This window comes from Sinohyriopsis cumingii, chromosome 17, assembly GCF_028554795.1.
Source record: "Sinohyriopsis cumingii isolate HCF-2022 chromosome 17, ASM2855479v2, whole genome shotgun sequence".
NCBI classification, from domain to species: domain Eukaryota; kingdom Metazoa; phylum Mollusca; class Bivalvia; order Unionida; family Unionidae; genus Sinohyriopsis; species Sinohyriopsis cumingii.
The window spans coordinates 13,810,929-13,834,404 of NC_142977.1; the positions used below are offsets into that span (position 1 = coordinate 13,810,929).

Genomic DNA, 23,476 nt, shown 5'->3' on the forward strand with positions numbered 1-23,476 from the left:
CAAGGGGTCCCTCAGATGCTTCAACCCTTATAGTGCTGTACAGTTAGTATAAGATCACTTTGTTTTTTGAGAAATGAAATGAAAATTGCTTTTACACTGCATATAATATAATTATTTTTAGAGACACAAGCATTATATGGACATTTTTCGCTGAGGTCTAATCATTACTACAAGCAATAAATCAACCAAGTAACCTTATCAAAATTGCATTTTACAGGTGCAAATACAGGTAAATGAAAAATTATCTTTATATTTTCATCTGTATATTTGTTTTTTTTATTTAATGAATAAATTCAGATGTGTTTGAAAATTTCTCCGCTCTTTAGTGTCTGAATTGTCTCCATGTGTGTCTGTTGTAACCATATAACCATGTTTTGAAAGGTGTTGAATAGGTAACAGTTAATTGACATACACTCTAGGAACACCACAGGTAAGTTTACCTCATAAAATCTGTAATAGATGATCACAAAATTTTGCAGTTCTTTTCATTTGTTCTAGTTTATGTATGTCATCCACTTGTGAACTTAGACAGTCGCGTGTTGAGTTCATTACCAGTTTAGGTGTTAATTGCATAGGATATTAAGAAAATATATCTTGGTATATATTTTAGAATATTAAGAAATATAACTTGGTACATTTTTTATGGATATTAAGAAATATATCTCAGTACATTTTTTAGGATATTAAGAAATATATATCTGTACATTTTTTAGGATATTGAGAAATATATCTCGTTACATTTTTCCCTTCCTGATGTATGAGGATGATATCACATATTCAGTTTTCCAGTAAAAATTGATATTAGATTTATGAGATGACAGCTGTCCAGTAAAATTTGGTATCAGATTTTTGATATCACATATTCAGATTTCCAGTAAAATTTGGTATCAGATTTTTGATGTCACATATTCAGTTTTCCAGTACAATTTGATATTAGATTTATGATATGACATATTAAGTTGTCCAGTAAAATTATGTATTAGATTTATGATATTACATATTACAATGTTATGAAATATTATGAACATTTCTTCTAAATAACTGTTTGAATGATTAGAATGGTATTTTAAATACTGCATCTCTCATGTTTGTTGTAGACATGGTGAATATCACGTTCATTCATTTGTTAGCTTGAACTTTTATTTTGGGACTCAGTAAACTTGTCCACATCATTCACTATATCTTTACATTCAAATAGATTAAACAACTTCTTTAGTTCATCAGCAAAAAAATCTAATAAACTAAAAGCTAAAGCGTTTGCGATAAAAGCATACATTGTTTACAATCAGGATAGTTCCTAATAAACAAAACTATTTTTAGACACACATGTGCAATAAGAAGCCATTAAGAATTAAAAAATAATGCATGATTCTGACAATGCAAAGTTAACGGTGAATAAAATGATCATATAACAATCTCTTTTTTGGTGCTGTTGAGACTGTGGATGTACTCGTGTTGCTACTTCCACCAGTGCCATACCTCTCCTTTGCATGCTGAATAATGCGTGCAGTCAGAAAACAATCCAGAAAACTCAGTCATTGACAGTAGAACACTGGTTATTCACAATACACCCCACTAATATCATTTGAGTCACAGATGTTACTAGTCTATGCTCTTAAAATAAGTAACAAAGGAGAGTGGAAAGCAACAAGCTTTGTAAAATCCAACAAATAATTTATTTCCCTGTGGCTGTATTAATGGCAGCTTAGTGTCATCTGGCTATGTCTTATCATGATAGCACAAATAGCAAAAAGAAATACGAATACAAAACCAGCCTTATTTGCTGAATGATTTTCTGAAGGAAGTATGTGATTTTTTTTGGTTGCAGAATTACCTATGTGAGTGGAATTTGGAATACCCATCCTGTATCAGGAGAGGGAGACTGTTGGATAAATTCATCAGGAAATCAGCTGAATGTCCTGAAGAATGTCACAGGTATGTGTAGGGGTGGGGGACATATAGTGCTACATGTCCAGTTGAATGTCACTGGTATGTGTAGGGGTGGGGGACATAAAGTGATACATGTCCAGTTGAATGTCACAGGTATGTGTAAGGGTGGGGGACATATAGTGCTACATGTCTAGTTGAATGTCACAGGTATGTATAGGGGTGGGGGACATATAAGTGCAACATGTCCATTTGAATGCCACAGGTATGTGTAGGGGTGGGGGACATATAGTGCTACATGTCCAGTTGAATGTCACAGGTATGTGTAAGGGTGGGAGACATATAGTGCTACATGTCTAGTTGAATGTCACAGGTATGTATAGAGGCGGGGGACATATAGTGCAACATGTCCAGTTGAATGCCACAGGTATGTGTAGGGGTGGGGACATATAGTGCTACATGTCTAGTTGAATGTCACAGGTATGTATAGGGGTGGGGGACATATATGCCACATGTCCATTCGAATGCCACAGGTATGTGTAGGGGTGGGGGACACTGCTAACTAAAATGACTACTCCCTTGTGCTTAAAAATCAGCCTGAATTAGTCTGAAGTACACTATCCATAGCAGCTATTAAAATAGGGAAAATGAATTTTGCCAGCTTCTGAAAGTGCAATGAATGAATTACCAATATATAAAATGTAAAAAAAGTTATCAGCTCTTTTTTATACAATTTACCTCTGAAGTTCAGGAAGTGAAAATGACCAAGTAGAGCTAGCACTTTTTGAAAGGTGCACATCTGAAGTAAGGCCAAGCTGTATACTCTATAACCCATCTTACACCCATCAATCATACATGAAAATAAAGGGAATTAAAGGTTCTTTTAATTATACCTAAGATATACAAGGTCTTTCTTAAATAGTCAGTATAACCAGTGAGGAAAGCAGGGGAAATTCTTTTTCTTTAAAATTCTAACCCTATGCAAAATACGAAACTGTAGAACGCCACCTATGTGAGGGGGTGGGGGCATATAGTGTTATATGATGTATGAACTTTGGATGTTGATTGGTAGCACAGTTATTAAATACTTATTTGTGCTGGATCAAGTGGAAATGATCTTCAGTGTAACTGTTACTTATTAGCGATTGGGTCATATTGAGATGACCGTCCATATGACTTACTTGTTAGTCTTGGGGTCACATGGAGATGATCTTCAATGTTACTTTTTTCTTCTTTGGGTCATGTGGAGATGACCTTCAGTGTGACTTACTTGCTAATCTTGGGGTCATGTTTAGATGACCTTCATTGTGACTTGTTAGTCTTGGGGTCATGTGAAAATGACCTTCATTGTGACTGTTACTTATTAATGCTGGGGTCATCTGGAGATGACCTTCAATGTGACTGTTACTTATTAACACTGCAGTCATTGGAGATGACCTTCAGTGTGACTTACTTGCTAGTCTTGGGGTCATATGGAGATGACCTGCATTGTGACTTGCTAGTCTTGGGGTCATGTGGAGATGACCTTCAATGTGACTGTTACTTATTAGTGATGGGTTCATGTTAACATCATAATGATAAAATTGTATTAAGATCTGATTTTAATCAGGTAGAGAGATACTCATGGCCAGCTATGTTAAAATGTTAAATATCAGTATTATTAAAACATGTGCTACAAAATTTAATTTAGTAAGAGTTTATTTCATTAGAAGGCAAATCTTTTTAGTAGAGATAGATTTCCAGGATCCATTTTACATTTTTGTCATGAAAATATTTCCTTAATTACAACTTTATTTCTTTGTGTTTTTAAATCATGCAACCATTTTATTCATATTACTCCAGTTTCTTTCATAATATTGTTATCTTTACAGCCGTAAATCATGCAGTGACTGTATCATGGAGAAGAAATGTGCATGGTGTGAAAATCTTCATACCTGCCTCCCATTTTCTGACTATGTCACACGACATTTATATGGACAGTGTACTGAGTGGATAGATAATGAGGGTAGCCAACTTCCATCTTGTCGGAACTGCTCCATGTATGACACTTGTGACAGGTGCATTAAGCAGTTCAGTTGTGGATGGTGTGCAAATGAGGACAACCCTACATATGGCCGATGTGTGGATGGAGATTTTTCAGGTAATGTATACAAAGACCTTGAAGTGGATAGCTTTACCAGTGATACAAAACAGGTTACAGAGGAAAATGAAGAGCAAATGCAAACAGAATGCAGAATGAACACATTAGGAATGCAAATGAAATGATGAATGCAGAGTGTTGTTGTTGTTGCTGTTGTAGGGTTTAGCGCCATTTTCAAAAGAAGATAAGCTATACATGGTGGACAGTATAACTGGTGGAGGAAGAACCCCTGAAAACCCAGGGAAGAACCACCGACCACAAGAAGCTACTGGCAAGCTTTCTCACATCCCCATGTTAGCCGAGCCTGAGACTCAGACACACGCAGACAGAGGTGAGATGGCAGTGACCCGGAACGGTGTGAGCTTTAGACCACTCAGCCACTCGGGGCCCAGAATGCAAATGAAGGCAAACAAACTGATGAATGCATTTTAGAAATCCTGAAGTCACAAATGCAGAATGATAAACAAAGTGAAATGAATCACAATGTTGAATGGATTGAAAATCAATTATTTTTAAGTTGCCACTATATTTTCCGTCAAAAGCATGTTCACATGGAAATCCTACATCTGATTGACAGGCAGTATTGAATTTCTTACAAACTGATTGACAGGCAGTATTAAACTTCTTACAGACTGATTGACAGGCAGTATTGAACTTCTTACAAACTGATTGACAGGCGGTATTAAACTTCTTACAAACTGATTGACAGGCAGCATTAAACTTCTTACAAACTGATAGGCAGCATTAAACTTCTTACAAACTGATAGGCAGTATTAAACTTATTACAAAGTAATTGACAGGCAGTATTAAACTTCTTACAAACTGATTGACAGGCAGTATTGAACTTCTTACAAACTGATTGACAGGCAGTATTAAACTTCTTACAAACTTATTGATAGGCAGTATTAAACTTCTTACAAACTGATTGACAGGGAACATTAAACTTCTTACAAACTGATTGACAGGCAGAATTTAACTTCTTACAAACATCAACATTACCCTTATCAAGGCAGTTATAAAATACACTAATAATGTGACAACATCTTCACACCGTTGGTTGTATCTGTACAATTTTTATTTGAAGGAAACAAAATAAGAAATTAAAATTGTTAACTTAATATATAGCTTGAATTTTATACCTGTTGCAGTTGGGATTATATATTTGGTTTAAATTCATTGTTGTTTGTATTCTATGCATATTGCAGATTCGTTAATCATACTTTTATTAACACAAAAATATGATGGTGATAGTTTCCTCCCTTTAACATTTCTGAAATTTGAAAACCCAACTGTGGCATGTGATCATGTCATTCCAAATGAGTGAAATGGAAAGAAATGATGAATGGAAGAGATAAGCATAAAATCTTAATGTCTCAGACTACAAACAAAAAATGCAAGTGGTGCATAAATTGAATGAAGATGGTTTGGTAAAATTATCCATTTCAGGGAATACATTTATTGAAATGTATATGAGAGAGAGGATCTATTTAATATATTTAATTGTTTGTAAACTAACATAACATACTTTTGGCATGTTTTTAGACTATAAGCAGCTAAAATAACCAACAAATTGAAGTGAGTTGTGCCATGAATGAATAATACTGTCAGCGATTCTGCAAAGTTTTTGTTGGAACAGCAGTATGCTTGAACTTTGCAGCAGTGACAAAGCAATTTTCAGACATGAAAGTTTTAGAAGTTTCTGTATATCCAGTGAATAGTGATATCTATTGAAATACAGTGTATTTAGCAAACTATTTAAAAGAAATCAATACTGAAAGACATGGTCATTCTATTTCATTTTCATGCACTTTTTAAAATTTGTGCAGAACATTTTTTGATTTTTTTTCTGTTGAATGCATATGTTTCAGTTGTAACTATTTCAATTCTGGATGATTAGCAGATTTGATACATAAAGGGTACAGGGTGCATGATTGCAGAATTCATGCTGACTTCAACCATCTACAGTAGTCCCCCTCTTGAACGGCCCACCTGACCAGCGGCCACCCGCTCCTTACGGCCAGAATCTGTTGGCACCGACGAGTTTGTGTTCAAAAGTACCCCTCGCGAAAGGCCACCCACCTAACGCGAGCAGCGGCCAGCATATTAGTGCAATATTATAAAATTTGCCCCTCACAAGCGGCCGCATTTTATTTGAATATGTATTCAGAACCAGTATTTTATTCATAACGTGTGTTAAGTAATCTGATTTCTGTTTCCCCGATGTCAGGTTTTCGTTACTGAAAGAAGTGTTGAGTAAAGTCCATTTACCACTAAGGTTAATATTATATTATTTACGCCTCACGAGAAGCCAAATTTATTCCATAAAAACCAAGAAAGACTCAAATTTTAATCCATACAAAAGGGTACGTACATGTAATCCAATTAGCCTTACTGCTGTGTTATCATAATATGTCCAATTTAGTCACTGATAATTGTTAAGATTACAATTATTGAACAGTAGTAACAGCTGAGAAGTGGCAGTATCGATGTACAATACCCAAGTCAGCAGGAAAATGGCTTGATAGCCTTTATGGCTTCCCTTAGTAAGACGTTGAGCTTGTTCACTTTGATGATCAGTGGCTATTACTACTGACAATAATTGTCAAAATTACGAATCCTAACGGCTGCGAGGTCAAATCTGCGTGATGTTAATGGCACATATCGAGCCGTTTTGGCTTCTCTTACTTAGTGTAAAGAAACATATAAAAACAATAGGGTACCAGACTGCGACTAATGAATCGCGTGACAAGATCACTTCCTTTAAAAACACATGGCAATTTGTTTAGATACATACAAAATTGTTTTATCAGTATTGTAGTTGGCAACATGAATAACTTAATGCAAAAAGATCAACATGTCATGGAGGAAAAGAAAAATTATCAGTTTAGAAGAGAAAGTGAAAGTAATTCAGCTGACTGGGGGGGGGGTCGTAGAGGATACTTGCAGAAAACTAATGTTGGGAAGATTCAGATAAACAATATTGTGAACGATAATGAAACAATTCTGCAGAAGTGGGAAGGTGAAATGGACGGAGAAAGGAAGATTGTTTGAGCCGGGAGACGTTTGTATCCTTATTTGAATGACAAGAAAAAGCAACAATTTTGTCAGTTGAATTGGGATATGACGACTTTACCGCAAGTAACGGATGGTTGCACAGATTTCAAGTGCGACACAATATTAAGTGTTCTGTCCTTAGTGGAGAATCAGCTGATGTTAATAATGAAGTTGTTGAAGATTGGAACAAAAGACTAAACGATATATGTAGGGGATATGACAGCAAGGATATTTTTAATGTGACAAGACTGGTTTGTTTTTTAGACTGTTACCAACAAAGTGACAGATGATGTGATCTGTAACATAATTATAAAGACAGTTTTAAAACTATATCAGTGGTTATTCATAGCATTCTTTTGAAAATGATAACACAGTTTGTTTTACATTTATTTCACATGCATGTGATTTTTTAATGAAAATATTAAATATTTAAAATTAAATGTACTTGTGACTTTCTTCATATGTATTTACTATTCGCATTTGTCATCCCCCTCTAGAAAGGCCACCCGCATTATAAGGCCACTTCCCTGCTGCATTAGGGGTGGCCTTAAAAGAGGGGGACTACTGTACATAAACTTCACATCATATTCTACGAGCCCAATCTTTATTTCAATATTAAATCCTTCATTTCAGAAAATTAACTCTCCCCCTCCTTTCTTATGCTTCACATTTGCAGTAGAAAATTGTTTATCCCTTATAGGACCTGACAGGGGAGGGAACTGCTGTGCATTAATCAGCCAGGTATCCAACATTTCTGCATCGGACCCTGCTTCATGGTCATACCAGATGTGCCCGGATATTGATGAATGTCGTCTCGGCCTTGACAACTGCCATGCCCATGCTACTTGTATCAACACGTACAACAGCTTCTACTGTCAGTGTAACAGAGGCTACATGGGAGTTGGTGGCACAGTTTGTAACAAAACGTATGTTGACATGTTATGTCATAAATTGCAGCGAAAATTATATTTGATTTTTATCACACCACTTACTAAAAGAAAAAGTGTCTTGATTCTAATTGATTAAAAACATGGCAAGTTATTCTTATTAATGTACATGTACCTCATAAATTACTGTTTATTATTTTTCAAAATACCTCATAAATTGCTGTTTATTATTGTTCAAAATACCTCATAAATTACTGTTTATTATTGTTCAAAATACCTCATAAGTTACTGTTTATTATTTTTCAAAATACCTCATAAATTACTGTTTATTATTTTTCAAAATAACTCATAAATTACTGTTTATTATTCAAAATACCTCATAGATTACTGTTTATTATTGTTCAAAATACCTCATAAATTACTGTTTTCATGGTACATGTACCTCATAAATTACTGTTTTCATTGCACATGTACCTCATAAATTACTGTTCATTATTGTTTAAAATACCTCATAAATTACTGTATTATTTTTCAGAATACCTCATAAATTACTGTTATTATTGTTCAAAATACCTCATAAATTACTGTTTATTATTGTTCAAAATACCTCATAAATTACTGTTTATTATTGTTCAAAATACCTCATAAATATTTGAATCTTTGTGAGTCCTCTTTAATAGATCTCTGAACCACTGGTAAATCAAATCAAAGCCATAGAATCAGTTGCTATAATAACTGTTTGTCATTTCTATATTTTGAAAACAAGTCAGACCCTTTATTGTAGAATTTGATGATAAATTTAAAAATCTTGTTCACTTTATATATATATATATATATATATATATATCATCAGTATGGATGTCAATTTTATTTACCTTAGTACAGCATTGTTATTTGCTTCTTTTGGACCTAGTTGTTAGGGGTGAAACAATATATATATATATATATATATATATATGTGTGTGTGTGTGTGTGTGTGTATGTAATTGATACAAGTGGTGAAGAATTGATACAAAATGATACTTATCCTATACATGTGTCTTTAATCTTTGGAAGTTGGGATCAATTATGTTGTTTGCCTTTTTATTCTTTAAACTGACATTTGATCAGAGACGGCCATAGCAGGCACACACATTTATGTCAGTAATAATGAAAAACAGCCACTAGCCTCCTACAAATTAGCAGATGCAAGTTGCATGTTTTGAAATCTGCCCACCCCCCACCAATCCATATCCATGCAGATTAGTTTATGCTGCCTGTATACTCAGCCACTGACAACAGATATCAACTTCAAGAGGACACTCCTTATGCGATGTAATTATTTTACTGATCATTTCACTGTTGCTTGTCTGCTTGTGTCGAATTAGAGGGCTACACTTCCAATGTGTCACACAGTGGAATATGTTACATTCAGTTCTGATTGGTGGTTACTATTTGTTTGTGTTCAGAGTAAAACAATAACTACTAGTCTGAACTAACTACCTCATTGGTTCCCAAACAACTTTTTCAGGCCACCGCCCCCTTGGTTATCCTCATCGACCCCCTACCTTACCCTGTACAAAGCATTTTTCAGCAAGAGCACACACACCCTTGGTAATCCCACCACCCACTTTGGGAACCACTGAACTAGCTTATTCCTTGTGTAACACAGAAGTATTGGCATCCAAACTAAATAGAAAAAGATGCAAAGCAAAAAAACATTAACACAGAATCAGCAAGGGGCAGATTCCAAACTGCACAGGTTATTGCCACCTTGATAATTTGTAGATGGGCAGTGAACGTTTTTAATAATTTTCTTTTCACTCACAGCAGTGTCTGTATCTGTGGCAGGTGTTTTGCATCTGCAGGAGGTACAGTGTGAAGGATTTTGTTGTTAGCTGTCTCTAGGACTTGGTTTGGATAAGATCTTTGCACTAGAAAATTTTTTGGTTTGAAGATGACACTGTAATGCCTGCCAAATTTAAGTGAAAACATGAATTTGATAATAAAATGTTTTAAAAGCTTCCATGCAGTGAAAACAAAGGGCATGTTGTATAAATGATCCATGCACTGGATCAAATGGAGCAGTCTAAAATGTTGGATAAAAATCACTGACACCTAATTGGTGGTCTGTTTGGAAGTTTTTCAAATCTTGTCATGGATGAATAGATAATAAATATACACATACTAGAAATACAGCCAGTATGTCAACACACATTAAAAAGGCACCACCCGAAAGAGAGACTTTCTAAAGCTGAAAAGACCAGCAAGATGATATCTGTCTTGATAGTGTATCATATATCATAGACTGTAAATTGTGAATCAAATCAATATACAGCAAAGCTGTATCATTTCACCTTGATCATTTGTACTCAATTTTTTAAAATAGTTTTATGAATGTGAACATTGTGTGATTTCTGGTCAATGCTGTTATTAATTCCTCAGTGACTTGTGCTGAAGGCTTTGTACCATTTTGTGAATTGCATGGATTTGTAGTTTATCAGATTATAATTCACCATAACAGGCGCACAATGTTAATGTTATAAACAGATCATATATATGTACTTATATGCTCATTTTTGTCTCTTAACTTTACATTGTCAGAATCGTGCAATATTTGACAATATTGCACACCTTCATATTGCACTCGCAGTAGTCTATTAGGAACTACTTTGTAAACAGATCATATACACCCATGTAGTAGATGCTTTATGGTTTGTTTGATTAAATTTGTTTCTGAATGAGCAAAAGCAGATATTTTGTGGACTTCAACATAAAAGCTGCTTTGCAGTATTCCATGTTAACTTTTTTGATACAGTGTTTCGGATTTAGGCTAGTGATAGATGCTAGACATTGATGAGTGCTGACACAATTTTAGAATTCATGTTCAACAAGCTCTCTAACCTGAATAATGACATTAGTACCAAGCTCATGGAAAATTTGAAGTGTCGTGTTGAAGAGCGATTGAACAATGATGTCATGAACCTCCTGCGCAGTCTCAAAGATCCATCTGTCACCCCATCAAAAACTACGCTAAATTTCGCAGGAAATCTAGTGTCTCGTCTATTTGAAGTCAACGATGTAGAAGATGTCGTTGAACAGTCGTCAAATGATGCTGAAAGTGTGAACTTGTCTCTTCAAGATGAATTGAATTTGTTGCTTCAAAAAGATGGATCATCAATTGCAGTCAGAGGGCAAGACAGTTTCAAATGGCTCAAGTCCGAATTCACGCACTTCAGGAACTCTGGCCAGCGCACTGAAAATCTCCAGAAATTGTACAACGCAATTCTATCCATTAAACCGACATCAACGGACGTTGAAAGAGTTTTTTCGGTCTGTACGAATTTCTGTACAAAATTAAGATCACATCTCTAAGACAAGTCGCTTAATGCGCTTGTATTCTTGAAATATTATTATAAGAAGTAAAAATGTATTGATTTAGAACTTATCACGAAAGATATATAATAAAACGGTGTTCATCACAAAAATAAGCTATTGACTGTAAAATTAGTGAAAATATGGAAAAAAACAGTAAAAACAGCTGTTAACAGCTGTTTTTTGAAAATTGAAAACAGTAGACAGCTGTTTTTCAAAAATGACTGTTTTTCAGAAACCCAAATTTGCATGGGAAAATATGAATTCATTTTGTCAGATGGATATACTGCTTGACCTTGGGAGTGCAGTTTATCCATCCCAAAAACTTGCTCATATTTTCCCATACAAATGCAGTAACCTATAAATGCTAGAAGATTTGGCTCCTTTTGTGACCCTTTATTATGGGGGTTCATTATTTCTCACAATAGTGACTCACCCAGGAAATGCATGTATGATCTGTTTCAGAGAGTTTAATTTAGTCTCAAAATTTAGGTCATAATAATACACTAGCAGGTTATGAGAAAATTAGAATGCTGTAGGAGGTTAGCATTTGCTTCCCTCCCATGTGTGGTGTTAGGTTCTGAAATAACTTCACTATTTTAGGAAGGTAAGAGCTGTTTCTCTCTCAAGTGTGGTGAAGGTTTCTGAGATAATTTCACTTTTATAGGAAGTTAGCAGCAGTTTCTCTGTCAAGTGTGGCATTAGGTTGTGAGATAATTTCACTCTTGTAGGAAGTTACCAGCTGTCTCCCTGTTTAAGTGTGGTGTTTGAGATAATTTTGCACTTGTAGGAAGTTAGCAGCTCTCTCTCTCATGTATGGTGATAGTTCTGAGATAATTTCACACTTGTAGGACGTTAGCAGCAGTTTCCCTCTCTTTGTGGTGTTAAGTTAAGTGACAAGTGGAATGTTGCAGGAGGTTAGCATCAGCTTCCCACCCATGTGTGATGATTGGTTCTGAGAAAATTAGGATGCCATTATTTAGTAAATGCTTCCTTCCAATTAAATTGCACTTAAATAGCTGTTTTTTTATGAAGGTTGTGATGAATTAATGTGTGTAGCATATATATATATATATATATATATAATGTCAAATAGGTGTTTTCTTTTTCTTGCTTTTAAGGTCATTTACCTTGTAATATCTATGTTAATTGCCTAATTTGTCTCTTTATTTGCAAAGTACAGTACAGGGTGCCAATATCACAGCCATTAAGCTTTCAGTATGAAGATACTGTGCTGAAATGTATTTTCCACTTAGTTTAGCAAGGGGATATTGTGATACTCTTCACATCTCCATCTGGCCGTAACCACATCTCCAGAACTGTAGGATAGTAAATTACAAAGCTTGGTACATATTTGTGAAAGGGTATACTTTTTTGGAAAGGGGGAAAATTCAGGTGTCACATAAATTGCTATTATATTGACTTTTGTCAAATAATATTGTTACAGAATTTGTACATAATGACAGATGACATAGGAAACAGATCATGGGTTACAATATTTGTGTCATATTAAGTGGTAGGGTAGGTGTGAATGGGAGAACATATAATAATTTGTATGGGTATGTGCCATTTTTAACCATAGATAGAGCTTCAGTTAACTCACATGACCAAGAGGCCAGGTGAGCTTATGATATTTTCTTTTATTCTTGTCTATTATTCATTTGTCTTTGCTCTCAACTTCTCAGTAGAATTTGACTAAATTTGGTAGACTGCATTCTTGCATGAAGTTATTTCAAATTTGTTCGATCATGCAGATTCACTATTGTATATAGCTATTGTTACTTAAAATTGCTAAATGTTTTTAAATGACATAACAGAATCTGCAGAAATCGATCTGATTTGGCAGAAGGCATCTTTGCAGAAAGGTCTTGCAAATTTGATGCAGATCTGCCATCTGAAATAGCTGCAGTTACTTAAAATAGCTACCAATACTTAAAATAGGATTACATTTAAATGACTTTGCAAAAGCCGCAGATCAGAATTGAACCAAAATTATGCCAGTTTGCCATTCAATATGGCCACCAATAATAAAAACAGAAAGACCATTAAATAACCTCTTAATACCCACTTCTTGGAATTCAAGCAAATTTGACATGAAGCATCTTGGCATGAGTGGGTGTTTTAATTTGATACAAATGATGCTCTTTTGAGGCAAATAAAAATGGAAAACACTTTAACTGATGAAAAACTTTATAAAAGAATTTGACCAAATTGGACTTAAATTGTACAAGCTTGATGGCCATTAATGTTTTAGAACCGATGCCAATCCACTTTCAAATATGGTGATGATTACTCAAACCAGATGAAGCATTTACTAAACAGTGTCTGAAAAAAATCACTTTAAAGAATCTGACCAACTGTGAAAGAAAGAACCCAGGCACATTGGCCATTAAATGTTTGGCATATGGTGTTAATATGCCTTAAGATCTGGATGAAGGTATTGAAGTCAAGGAAAGGCCTAGAAACAATTGCTTTTAATAACGTATGCAATCAACAGCATTAAAAGAAAGTTTTAGAGAAAGCATCCTACTGACTGAGATTTCTTTGCCAACTGTTCTTGCATGTAGCTATAGGGCAAATATTAACCAAGTGAATGTTATTGTTTGAATGTTTTTCCAAGTCAGATATATTGTGTGTCCATCTGTACATGATTTGCATGCAAGATGCAGTGTTTTACAGATATATTGTGTGTACATGCTTAGATGATTTACAGGCAAGATGCAGTGTTTTACAGATATATTGTGTGTACATCTTGACATGATTTGCATGCAAGATGCAGTGTTTTACAGATATATTGTGTGTACATCTTGACATGATTTGCAGGCAAGATGCAGTGTTTTACAGATATATTGTGTGTACATTTTGACATGATTTGCAGGCAAGATGCAGTGTTTTACAGATATATTGTGTGTACCTGCTTACATGATTTACAGGTAAAATGCAGTGTTTTACAGAACATTTATTCAACTTTGTTTAATAAATAATTTCAGATGTTTTCATGAGTGTGAACATGGAAGATGTTCAGGCCCTCCTGATTACCAGTGTATATGTGACTTGGGATGGACAGCTGAGAACTGTTCTATCAACTGTGGCTGTAACAATCACAGCACATGTCTAACTGGAGTTGGTATCTGTGATGAATGTCAAAACGGCACCAAAGGAGAGTTCTGTAACTCTTGTCTCTCTGGTTACTATGGTGATCCATCTCTTAAAGAGGGTGAGTTTATATATATTGATTAATTAGTTGATCCATTGGTGGTGTGATTGCTTTAAATGGTAACACAGAAATTAATGAAGTAATTTTATGTGGGCAGTACAGTTACATCAGTCTTTTACACAGGAAGTGGTAATTTTATGTAGGCAGTACAGTTGCATGTCTTTTACACAGGAACTGGTCATTTTATGTAGGCAGTACAGTTACATCAGAGACCATTCTGGTGGCCTAGTGGTTGGAGCATCTGCCTCAAATGCCGGAGGTCGCAGGTTTGAGCCCCGGCCAAGTCATACCAAAGACTTATAAAAATGGTACTAACATCTGCCTTGCTAGGTGCTTAGCATTAAGAGGTTAGTTTTAGAACTGGTTGGCTTGGTGTCAGGATAATGTCACTGGGTGGGACATCATGCTACATATCTGCAGCCTGATGCCCCATTGCTAGACATCACTATAAACTGCCACACTGCAGATATTGTAGCGATATGACAGAATTTTTGTGAACTGAAATTCTGCAATGAGCATGTTCATATATTCAGAGTGCTCATTACGTTACTCTCATATTCTTCTTTTAAAGTTTGTAATGTGGTGTTGATTTGACCCTTTTTTTGATTTGACATGTTTTGAACATTTTCCATCATATAATATATACAATCCCACATCTTAAAGCTTTTAGCTTAACCTCTGGCACCATTTTGTTTACAAGTACAGACTGGTCTGCAACCTAACTAACATATCAATAAAATTAATCTGTTAGGAAAAGTTCATATTTGAAGGAATCCATGTTTTCTTGGAAATGAGTCATATACAGTTGCTATTACTAACAAATAAGGAAAGTACTCAGTTCTTACACAACAGTTAACTTTTTAAGAATATTCTAAAATTTGTTATAGTGGAATTAATTAGATGTTAATAACAATGACTAAACTTTGTATTGCTTTATTTTAATTTTTATTATAGGCTTATATCAGCTGGGTATATAATGGTCATATTACATGCAAGAAATGCTTGTATTAATGAAGTGATAATGCCCATACTACATGCTTGTATTAATGAGGTGATCTTGTATTAATGAGGTGATAATGCCCATACTACATGCTTGTATTAATGAGGTGATCTTGTACGTGATTGGCAGAGCTTCATGGCACTTGAAAGCATTTATTTCTGACCCAATTTTAATAAAACTTGGTAAAACGACTAACACTGTCAAATGGCTAGATGATTTTTATTACAAGTGAGACCTGTGTGTTCTTATTGGGTGATATTGCATCTGATATGGGTGTATTTTTGTCACTCTAGAGGCTGCATTTTGTTAAAAGTTTATTTTTTATTAACTTTCTTGATTACATGTGAAATCTATGCATGCTATTGATGCGTTAGTTGCCTGAGGTTGTCAGCAATCACGTAGTTTTATTTCTGATGAGACTTTGATCAAACTTGTTAAATAGTCTTCTATTATAAAGATGTTGGACAAATTTGATTATGAGCAAGATTAATGGATATTAATGAGATAATCTTGTATCTAATTGGCTTGATATTACTCCATATTAATGAGATAATCTTATATCTAATTGGCTTGATATTACTCCATATTAATGAGATAATCTTGCATCTAATTGGCTTGATATTACTCCATATTAATGAGATAATCTTATATCTAATTGGCTTGATATTACTCCATATTAATGAGATAATCTTATATCTAATTGGCTTGATATTACTCCATATTAATGAGATAATCTTGTATCTAATTGGCTTGATATCACTCCATATTAATGAGATAATCTTGTATCTAATTGGCTTGATATTGCTCCATATTAATGAGATAATCTTGTATCTAATTAGCTTGATATTACTCCATATTAATGAGATAATCTTATATCTAATTGGCTTGATATTACTCCAGGGACTGAATTCCATATGGTATTTGCTTCATGTTAAGCCGAGTTATCATTGTTGATGATGGGTTTTGTAATAATTGTGATCTGAGTGTATATTAATGGCATACTTTACTTCTGATTAGCTCAGCTTGTTAACTTTCTAGATAAGAGACTTTTTTTCTTATCCAGTCTCTATTCAGCTCTGTAAATGGGATGACTTTGATTATGAATGAGAGACTGCATGCAGATTATAGCATTATCTTCAGAAAAATTAACCAGGATATAGTAAAATACATAAAATCCCCATGATATAACATTTTTGGGAGATAGTTGACATATGATGTGTTCCTACAATACTGCATATGCCTTCTTAGTGAAATGGTCAACTGTTAAGTCATATATTCTGGCGAGTGATATCAAGCCCACTTGAGCCTCTTGTATTTACCAAATTTTATGTCTAATTAGGTACCCATTGGATATTTAGTTATTATTATTATTGTTTGGATTGCCATTTTGCATGTTTGAATTTCGTGTTCCTTTAGCCAATGGGAAGTGTTGCTAATACTACATTATTGCATTTGAGGGCACCAGTTCACAACATGAAGGCATTCAATAATGACATAAGGGCATTTGTTAATGACACGAGGGCACAAGCTTATGACATGATGGCACCAATTCATATGCTTCCTGTTCTTCAAGGAGCAAGAAAAATTTGACCACAAATCAGTTTCATAAGTTATGTATGTTATAGAAGTGTATCAGATATATTTAATTTAAAAATGAGTTGGTTCTGAAAATTGTATCATTTCATTTTGACATCAATTACAGGTTGCTATAAGTGTGAGTGTAATGGACATGGGGATCCCCAAAAAGATATTTGTAATAGTGGAAAAGGAGAATGCTTCTGCATTCATAACACCAGCGGTTTCTACTGCCACGTGTGTATGGATGGTTTCTATGGTGACCCAAGGTAAACATGGTCAATTTAATTTTGATTTCAAACTCCTTTCTTTCTTATTATATTTTGTTACATAATTCTTGTTGCATGCTTTGAAATAATTTCAATTTTTGTTTGGGGGGGGGAGAGAACATTTTGTGGCTTAAAAAATAATTTTTTTCCAATACTCTACAGTTTGTATATATATCTCAGACTGTATTTCTTTTGGCAGATAATTTGGTTTCTCCTTCAAATATGTTTCCCAATCACATTTTGTTAGGATATTAGCCTGCTACTATGTGAATCCAGCCCTGCTAAAAGACAAAAGTCGTCTTTTTCTATCTCGTAAAGACAAAGGACAATAACTCTTGCCCATTACCTCCCCTTGCCACCATTTGGTGTCAGTAGTTTTTGTCTAGCTCTGCTGCTATACTGATAACATTATTCATTTTGCTTCTGACAGTCGATGCCATCTTAGAGTTAAAATCAGACCATCCAAGTTTATTTTGGGATTTATTGTTTTGGACAATCATTCTTCTATAGGTTTTATACATTATCTTCAAAGTTTCTGCCAATCTGCGTGGGTTCGAGTCTCGGATTCAGCCAATGTGGGTATGTGAGAAAGCTTGCCAGTAGCTTCTCGTGGGTCGATGGTTCTTTCTGGGGTTTTCCCGGGTTCTTCCTCCACCATTAATACTGGCCGCCATGTATAGCCTATCATGTGCTGAAAAATGGCATTAAACCCTACAACAACAAAAACATTATCTTCAAGATTTCTGCCAATTTGAGTGACTTTGTCACCTCATTGGACTTAGTCTATTTAAGACCACATTACACCATGCTATCATTGACCTCATTTTGTCATTTATCTTTGTGTGACACTATTTTCACTCGTTAATGGAGATGGTATTTGCGAGTTAGTAACATGCTGAATCGCTAATTTATGCTTTGTTTTCTCTTTTCTTGTGTCTTTTTAATAGAATGTCAACTGAATGCATGAATAGAATAAGCATATTCTAGAAGGCATCAAAATGCGACACTGACTATTTTTGCTAACTCCATTTGTAATGGGTATGGTATTAGTGAGTTCATAACATGCAGCATGTGCAATATATGGACAGAGGAAGTCTGGGTTACAGTATTAGCAACTTAGTAACATGCTGAATTGCTAATTTATGCTTTGTTTTCTCCTCTTGTGTCGCTTTAGTAGAAATATCAACTAAATGCATGAAATGCAAGCTCAATGCAACAATCTAAAAGGCATCAAAAGGGATGGAAAGATGGAGCAAGTTGAGGAAAGATAATGTTGACATTCTCAGGATTCATTTAAAGCCAACCTCCATAGTGAGTCTTGTGGGTGAAGCCGGATCCACCCCATAACCTAAGTTCATCACTTGCAATCCTGTCTTATTGGGGGAGTTTCCCCCCAATTTTAGGCAACCCACTGGGTGTAAGTCTCCCCACATGTCTGAGCATGGCCTTCTGACCTTTGATGTATAGGGTTTATATTCGATCCATTGGATCAGTTTCATAATACACCCCCGACCATCCAGCCATCCAGCATTGCGGAATTGTTTTTTGATAAGTGGTCAGCCAACTAAGATTTACAGGGATGTAAGTGTCAGATCCATCCTTTTAGCTCTACCATTGGTGACATAACCTTAAAATGATGGAGATTTCAATGAGAAATTTGCCTGTCTATACAGGCCCTTGGAGTGGCCAGTACAGAGGTTAGCCATCCAACCATCCTAGCTTGGGTACTTTTTGATCAAATGGTCCAGCCAACTAGGATTTATGGGGATGTTAGTAACAGATCCATCTGTTTAGCTGTACACTCGGCAACGTAACCTTACAAAGATGAAAATTTCAGTGAAAAATCTATCTGTCCTGCACAGCCCTTGGAGCTGCTCGTCCATGTGATAGCCAAAACAACTATATTGCCAGCATTCAGGCTGATCATATGCCAGGCAAACCAGCTGGCTGTTCCATCAGTGCTAGACTTCTTTATGTCCACTGCTTATTCAGAAAGGAGAATTAGTGAAATTTTCAAAGAGGATGGATTTGAGTTATCAGTGCCAACTGGTATGGCTTATCCAGAGCTGCATTTGGAGCCAGGTAAGGACTCAACACAAAGTCAGTGTGACAACATTCCTACAAATCAATCATACTCAGATCCAAATATGGAACAAGCTGAATTTATCTTCAAGTTCACAGTTGAGGAAATATGTTGGGTGTTGGCAACTTTAGAATGCCCTCCACCCCCTACCACTTCTCAAGACTATAAACAGGGTTAGCAGTGGAGCTCAAAAACCTCAATAAACCTAAAATTTCATTTTGAACTTAAAAATGGAATGAGACCTTAGTAAAAAATATAAAACTTTAAAAAATTGAAAACGTGATGAATGTGTCTACCTGACCTCACAAAAATGCATTTTTGCACACATTTTTTGTGTTATGCAGTTGTGAAAGCATGCATATTATTCAAGTTAAAGACTTTCAGTAATTATATTCAATCATTCATTTGATAGACTCATCATGGCACATTCTTGTCAGCATTTTTTGCAAAATGCAAGTTGAGACCAATCTCTGACCTGAGCCATCTGAACCAATTCATTTCATAACCAAAATTCAAGATGGAGATCGCGAGATCAATCCATCTCTGCATCTGACGGGTCAAAGATGCTGTCAGACATATTTTCACTGTCCACTCCGCTTCACAAAATTCTGATTTGCTTACGATGACACAATTTGTCAGTTTAGAGTTCTACCCTTTGGCCTCAATATCAGCCATTGGGTTTTTATTGAGGTTATGGATTGCTTGATCACCCTGTTCTGATCAACTTCATCTACAACAGTGGCGGTTGACCTGGATGGCATCCTTCAAAAACAAATGGTAAGTTCTATTCTACTCCAGGGCACGAATGATCTTTCACTTTTGGGTCATTTAGTCTTTCCAGTGAACTGGAAAAGTCCAACCTCCATCCATCCCACTGTTTTGTCCATCTGGGTTTATTGCCAACCTGGACAATTTTAAATGCCTCAGTCTTCTGAGTCTACATGAGAAAACATGGGTACTAATTGCCAATAAAGGCTAATGCTCCGTGATATCTGACAGAATCAGGCATTATGGGAGAAGAGATATTGATTGTGATAAACACCTATTAGACCTACTAGCCAATTTTCATTTGAATAGGCCAAATTCCCTCATCCTGTTTCCAAACTGGAATCTGTTCTGGATCTTATCGTGGCTCAGTTCAGAAAAATTCGAGCAATTAGCCTAGACCTCGTTGAAGCTGTTACCATACTAACCTGTTTATTGATAGCTTTAGGTTCGGTATGCAGTGTGAGCCACTTGCATGCCTTTCCAGTTGACTCAAACTATCTTGAGTTCTGATTGGATGGTTCGGTGTTCAGTGCTTTGTTTCTTTAAGTGGGAGAGTGAGTTATCATTCATGTAAGGAATCCAATCTTTCTTCCCTTGAAGGATACCTGAGGTTGTTGTTGTTGTTGTTGTTGTTGTAGGGTTTAACACCATTTTTCAGCACATGATAGGCTATACATGGTGGCCAGTATTAATGGTGGAGGAAGAACCCGGGAAAACCCTGGAAAGAACCACCGACCAATGAGAAGCTACTGGCAAGCTTTCTCACATACCCGCATTGGCTGAATTCGAGACTCGAACCCACGCAGACAGAGGTGAGATGGCAGTGATCCGTAATGGAGAGCACTTTAGACCACTCGGCTACTCCAGGCCCCGATACCTGAGGTATAGATAGGATGCACAGCATTCCTTCCGCCTATTACCCATTCTCCTAACGTTAATGTGATCAGGAACATATTTGATGGAGGAAGCAAATTTTAAATAAATTACGTTTCTCTGAGAATACTTGCCCTATCACATTACTTAAAAACACTCCCAACCACCCCAGCATGTGAGCTTCCTTGTTGGTATATCACTCAGCATAAAAACTAGTGATACCTAGCGAGGAGGTGTAGTGGGCAAGAGTTATTGACCTTTGTATGAGGTAGAAAGGATGAATTTTTGTTTTTTTCATTTAGTACAAGTAGATTTAGGAGGTAGCAGGCTTATGTCACAAATAATAATGTGACGAGAGAAGTATTCTCTGAGAAATATAATTTACTTCACTTTAGCTTTCATCTAACTTGAACATATACAGTAAACAGTAATATCAATAACTATTTTTAACTTTGTACACCTGCTTCCCACCATTTTCACCAACTTTCATCCTATTGTGGCGTAAAGAAAGTAATTTCACCTGAATATTAAAATCCAGTGTAGATCCTGACTAATCAGTGCCAAGCTGAATTGAATGAGGTTAACATTTTGCCAAGCAAGATTTACTAATATTTGACTGGGATATTTCGAAATAAAAGTTCTGTGGGTGCCAGATGGCCGCAATTAATATAACAGAAACATGCCTTTATTTAAAACTCTACCGACTACTGGGACAATTTTCAGTACAGAATCTCGTGCTCTGGGTGTTTTTGACAAAACTGCATTTTATATGCAGTCTGAAGTCAGATTGTGTTGAAAGCAAATGCTAAGGCACAACTGGAGATAAATGGAATTTTAAAAATGCAAGTCAGTCTCATTTTTATTACAAGGTATATCATTTTTAATGAGTTTTTATCAGTGCATAAGGAGAACCCCCATATTTTCAGATATTTTATATATGTTCCAGTCTCATGCCTGAAAAGGAAATGGTTTATCCAAGAAGGTAACTCTAACATCATTTCACCTATCATAATATTTCCCCATGATTGCTTTGAAAAGAATGTTGTATGTCAGTGTCACTTGACTCTAATTTCACTTTCAGGAATGGAGGCAAATGTTACCGTAATTGTGATGATAGAGTTGTGCTGAATGATGTTTCTAATGGTGCTCTTGGGACCTTCAAAGGCTCTGGAGTGAAGAGCTGGCGATCTCATTGCTTGTGGATTCTGACAGTATTTAAAGACATCACTCTGGAATCTTCATTAGATGTAAACAATAAACATATCTCCTTGGAGATGGAGTCAATTATGACTGAATGTGGACGGGTAAGCAATAATAGCTAATAACAAAGACATGAAATGTTTTTCTCATCCAAGTCCATTTATCAGGCGGGTTGAGTATTGCTGAAGATGGGGTGCCAAATCAACTGTAACAAACTTCGTATTTAAAAATCTATTTGAGACAGACTGTCAGAATAATAGAAACAAGTTTCTTGCATGTTGTGTTAAGACTTTAGCAGACCTAATACAGCCTTTTATTTAGAAAGTATTTTATGTTTTTGTCATTGTGCTTGTTCTTTTTCATTTCTCAGGGTTGAGGTAAAAATTCTATCTACAGTCTTTTAGGATTTTGTATTGAAATAGCTGTTGTGTCGATTTCATGCATTGCATACAGTTTTAGAAATGACATGAAATATTATCAGAACCTTACAGTGTTTTTTCTGGAATATGTGTAGTTATGTCAGTGTTCATATTTTTTCTAGAGTGAGTTTTCGTATATTTCATGATTGTGTTTATAGGTGTTTATATGTATCAAGATTATGTTATTTCAGGATTATATATATGTGTATGATGGAATCCCAGAATTCATCAGTGGCTATGATGATGCCGATGAGAAAGGAACACTGCTTGGGGCATTCTGTGGCAGCAGGAAAGAGAACATTCCTGTTGTCACAGCCATCACAGGAAAAATGACCGTCTACTTCTCAGCTGATATTAGCGGAAATGGTAATTTTATAGTTAAAAGCTATGGAGAAAAAATATTTTCTTAAAGTCTTGCACAAATCAGGAAGTAACATAGATTATAATGTTTTGTCCACAAAAATATATATCTTTTGTTTCTTAATGTAACAGTTTGGAAACAATGCATGTACAATTTCTTTGCATCAGCTTTGATACCATTATATTCAATATATTTTACCCCTAATGGGTTCCAATAAAGTTCAATGGAAAACTGTCTGTAGAAACCAGCTTTGGGACCCAGCAAAATTTGTCCGTAAAGAATACAATTCTTGGTGCATCTAACTTAGAAATGTAAAATCAAAATATGAGATCTCTTATCATGAGTGTACATTATGTGCTGTTTACATTTGCAGTCTACCTTTGTTGTTT

The 23,476-nt window shown here is 35.4% G+C and overlaps 1 protein-coding gene across 1 annotated transcript in view; it reads left to right on the plus strand.

Moving 5' to 3' along the window:
- The window catches only part of LOC149777783 (multiple epidermal growth factor-like domains protein 8), a 226,685-nt gene that overhangs the window by 43,091 nt on the left and 160,118 nt on the right, over positions 1–23,476 (plus strand). Inside the window, exons 10-16 of the mRNA XM_089938822.1 lie at positions 1,829–1,935; positions 3,759–4,027; positions 7,782–8,007; positions 14,313–14,539; positions 17,242–17,383; positions 22,189–22,411; positions 22,918–23,092. Of these exons, the coding sequence (XP_089794948.1) occupies positions 1,829–1,935; positions 3,759–4,027; positions 7,782–8,007; positions 14,313–14,539; positions 17,242–17,383; positions 22,189–22,411; positions 22,918–23,092 (1,369 nt within the window). The remainder of the gene's footprint in view (positions 1–1,828; positions 1,936–3,758; positions 4,028–7,781; positions 8,008–14,312; positions 14,540–17,241; positions 17,384–22,188; positions 22,412–22,917; positions 23,093–23,476) is intronic.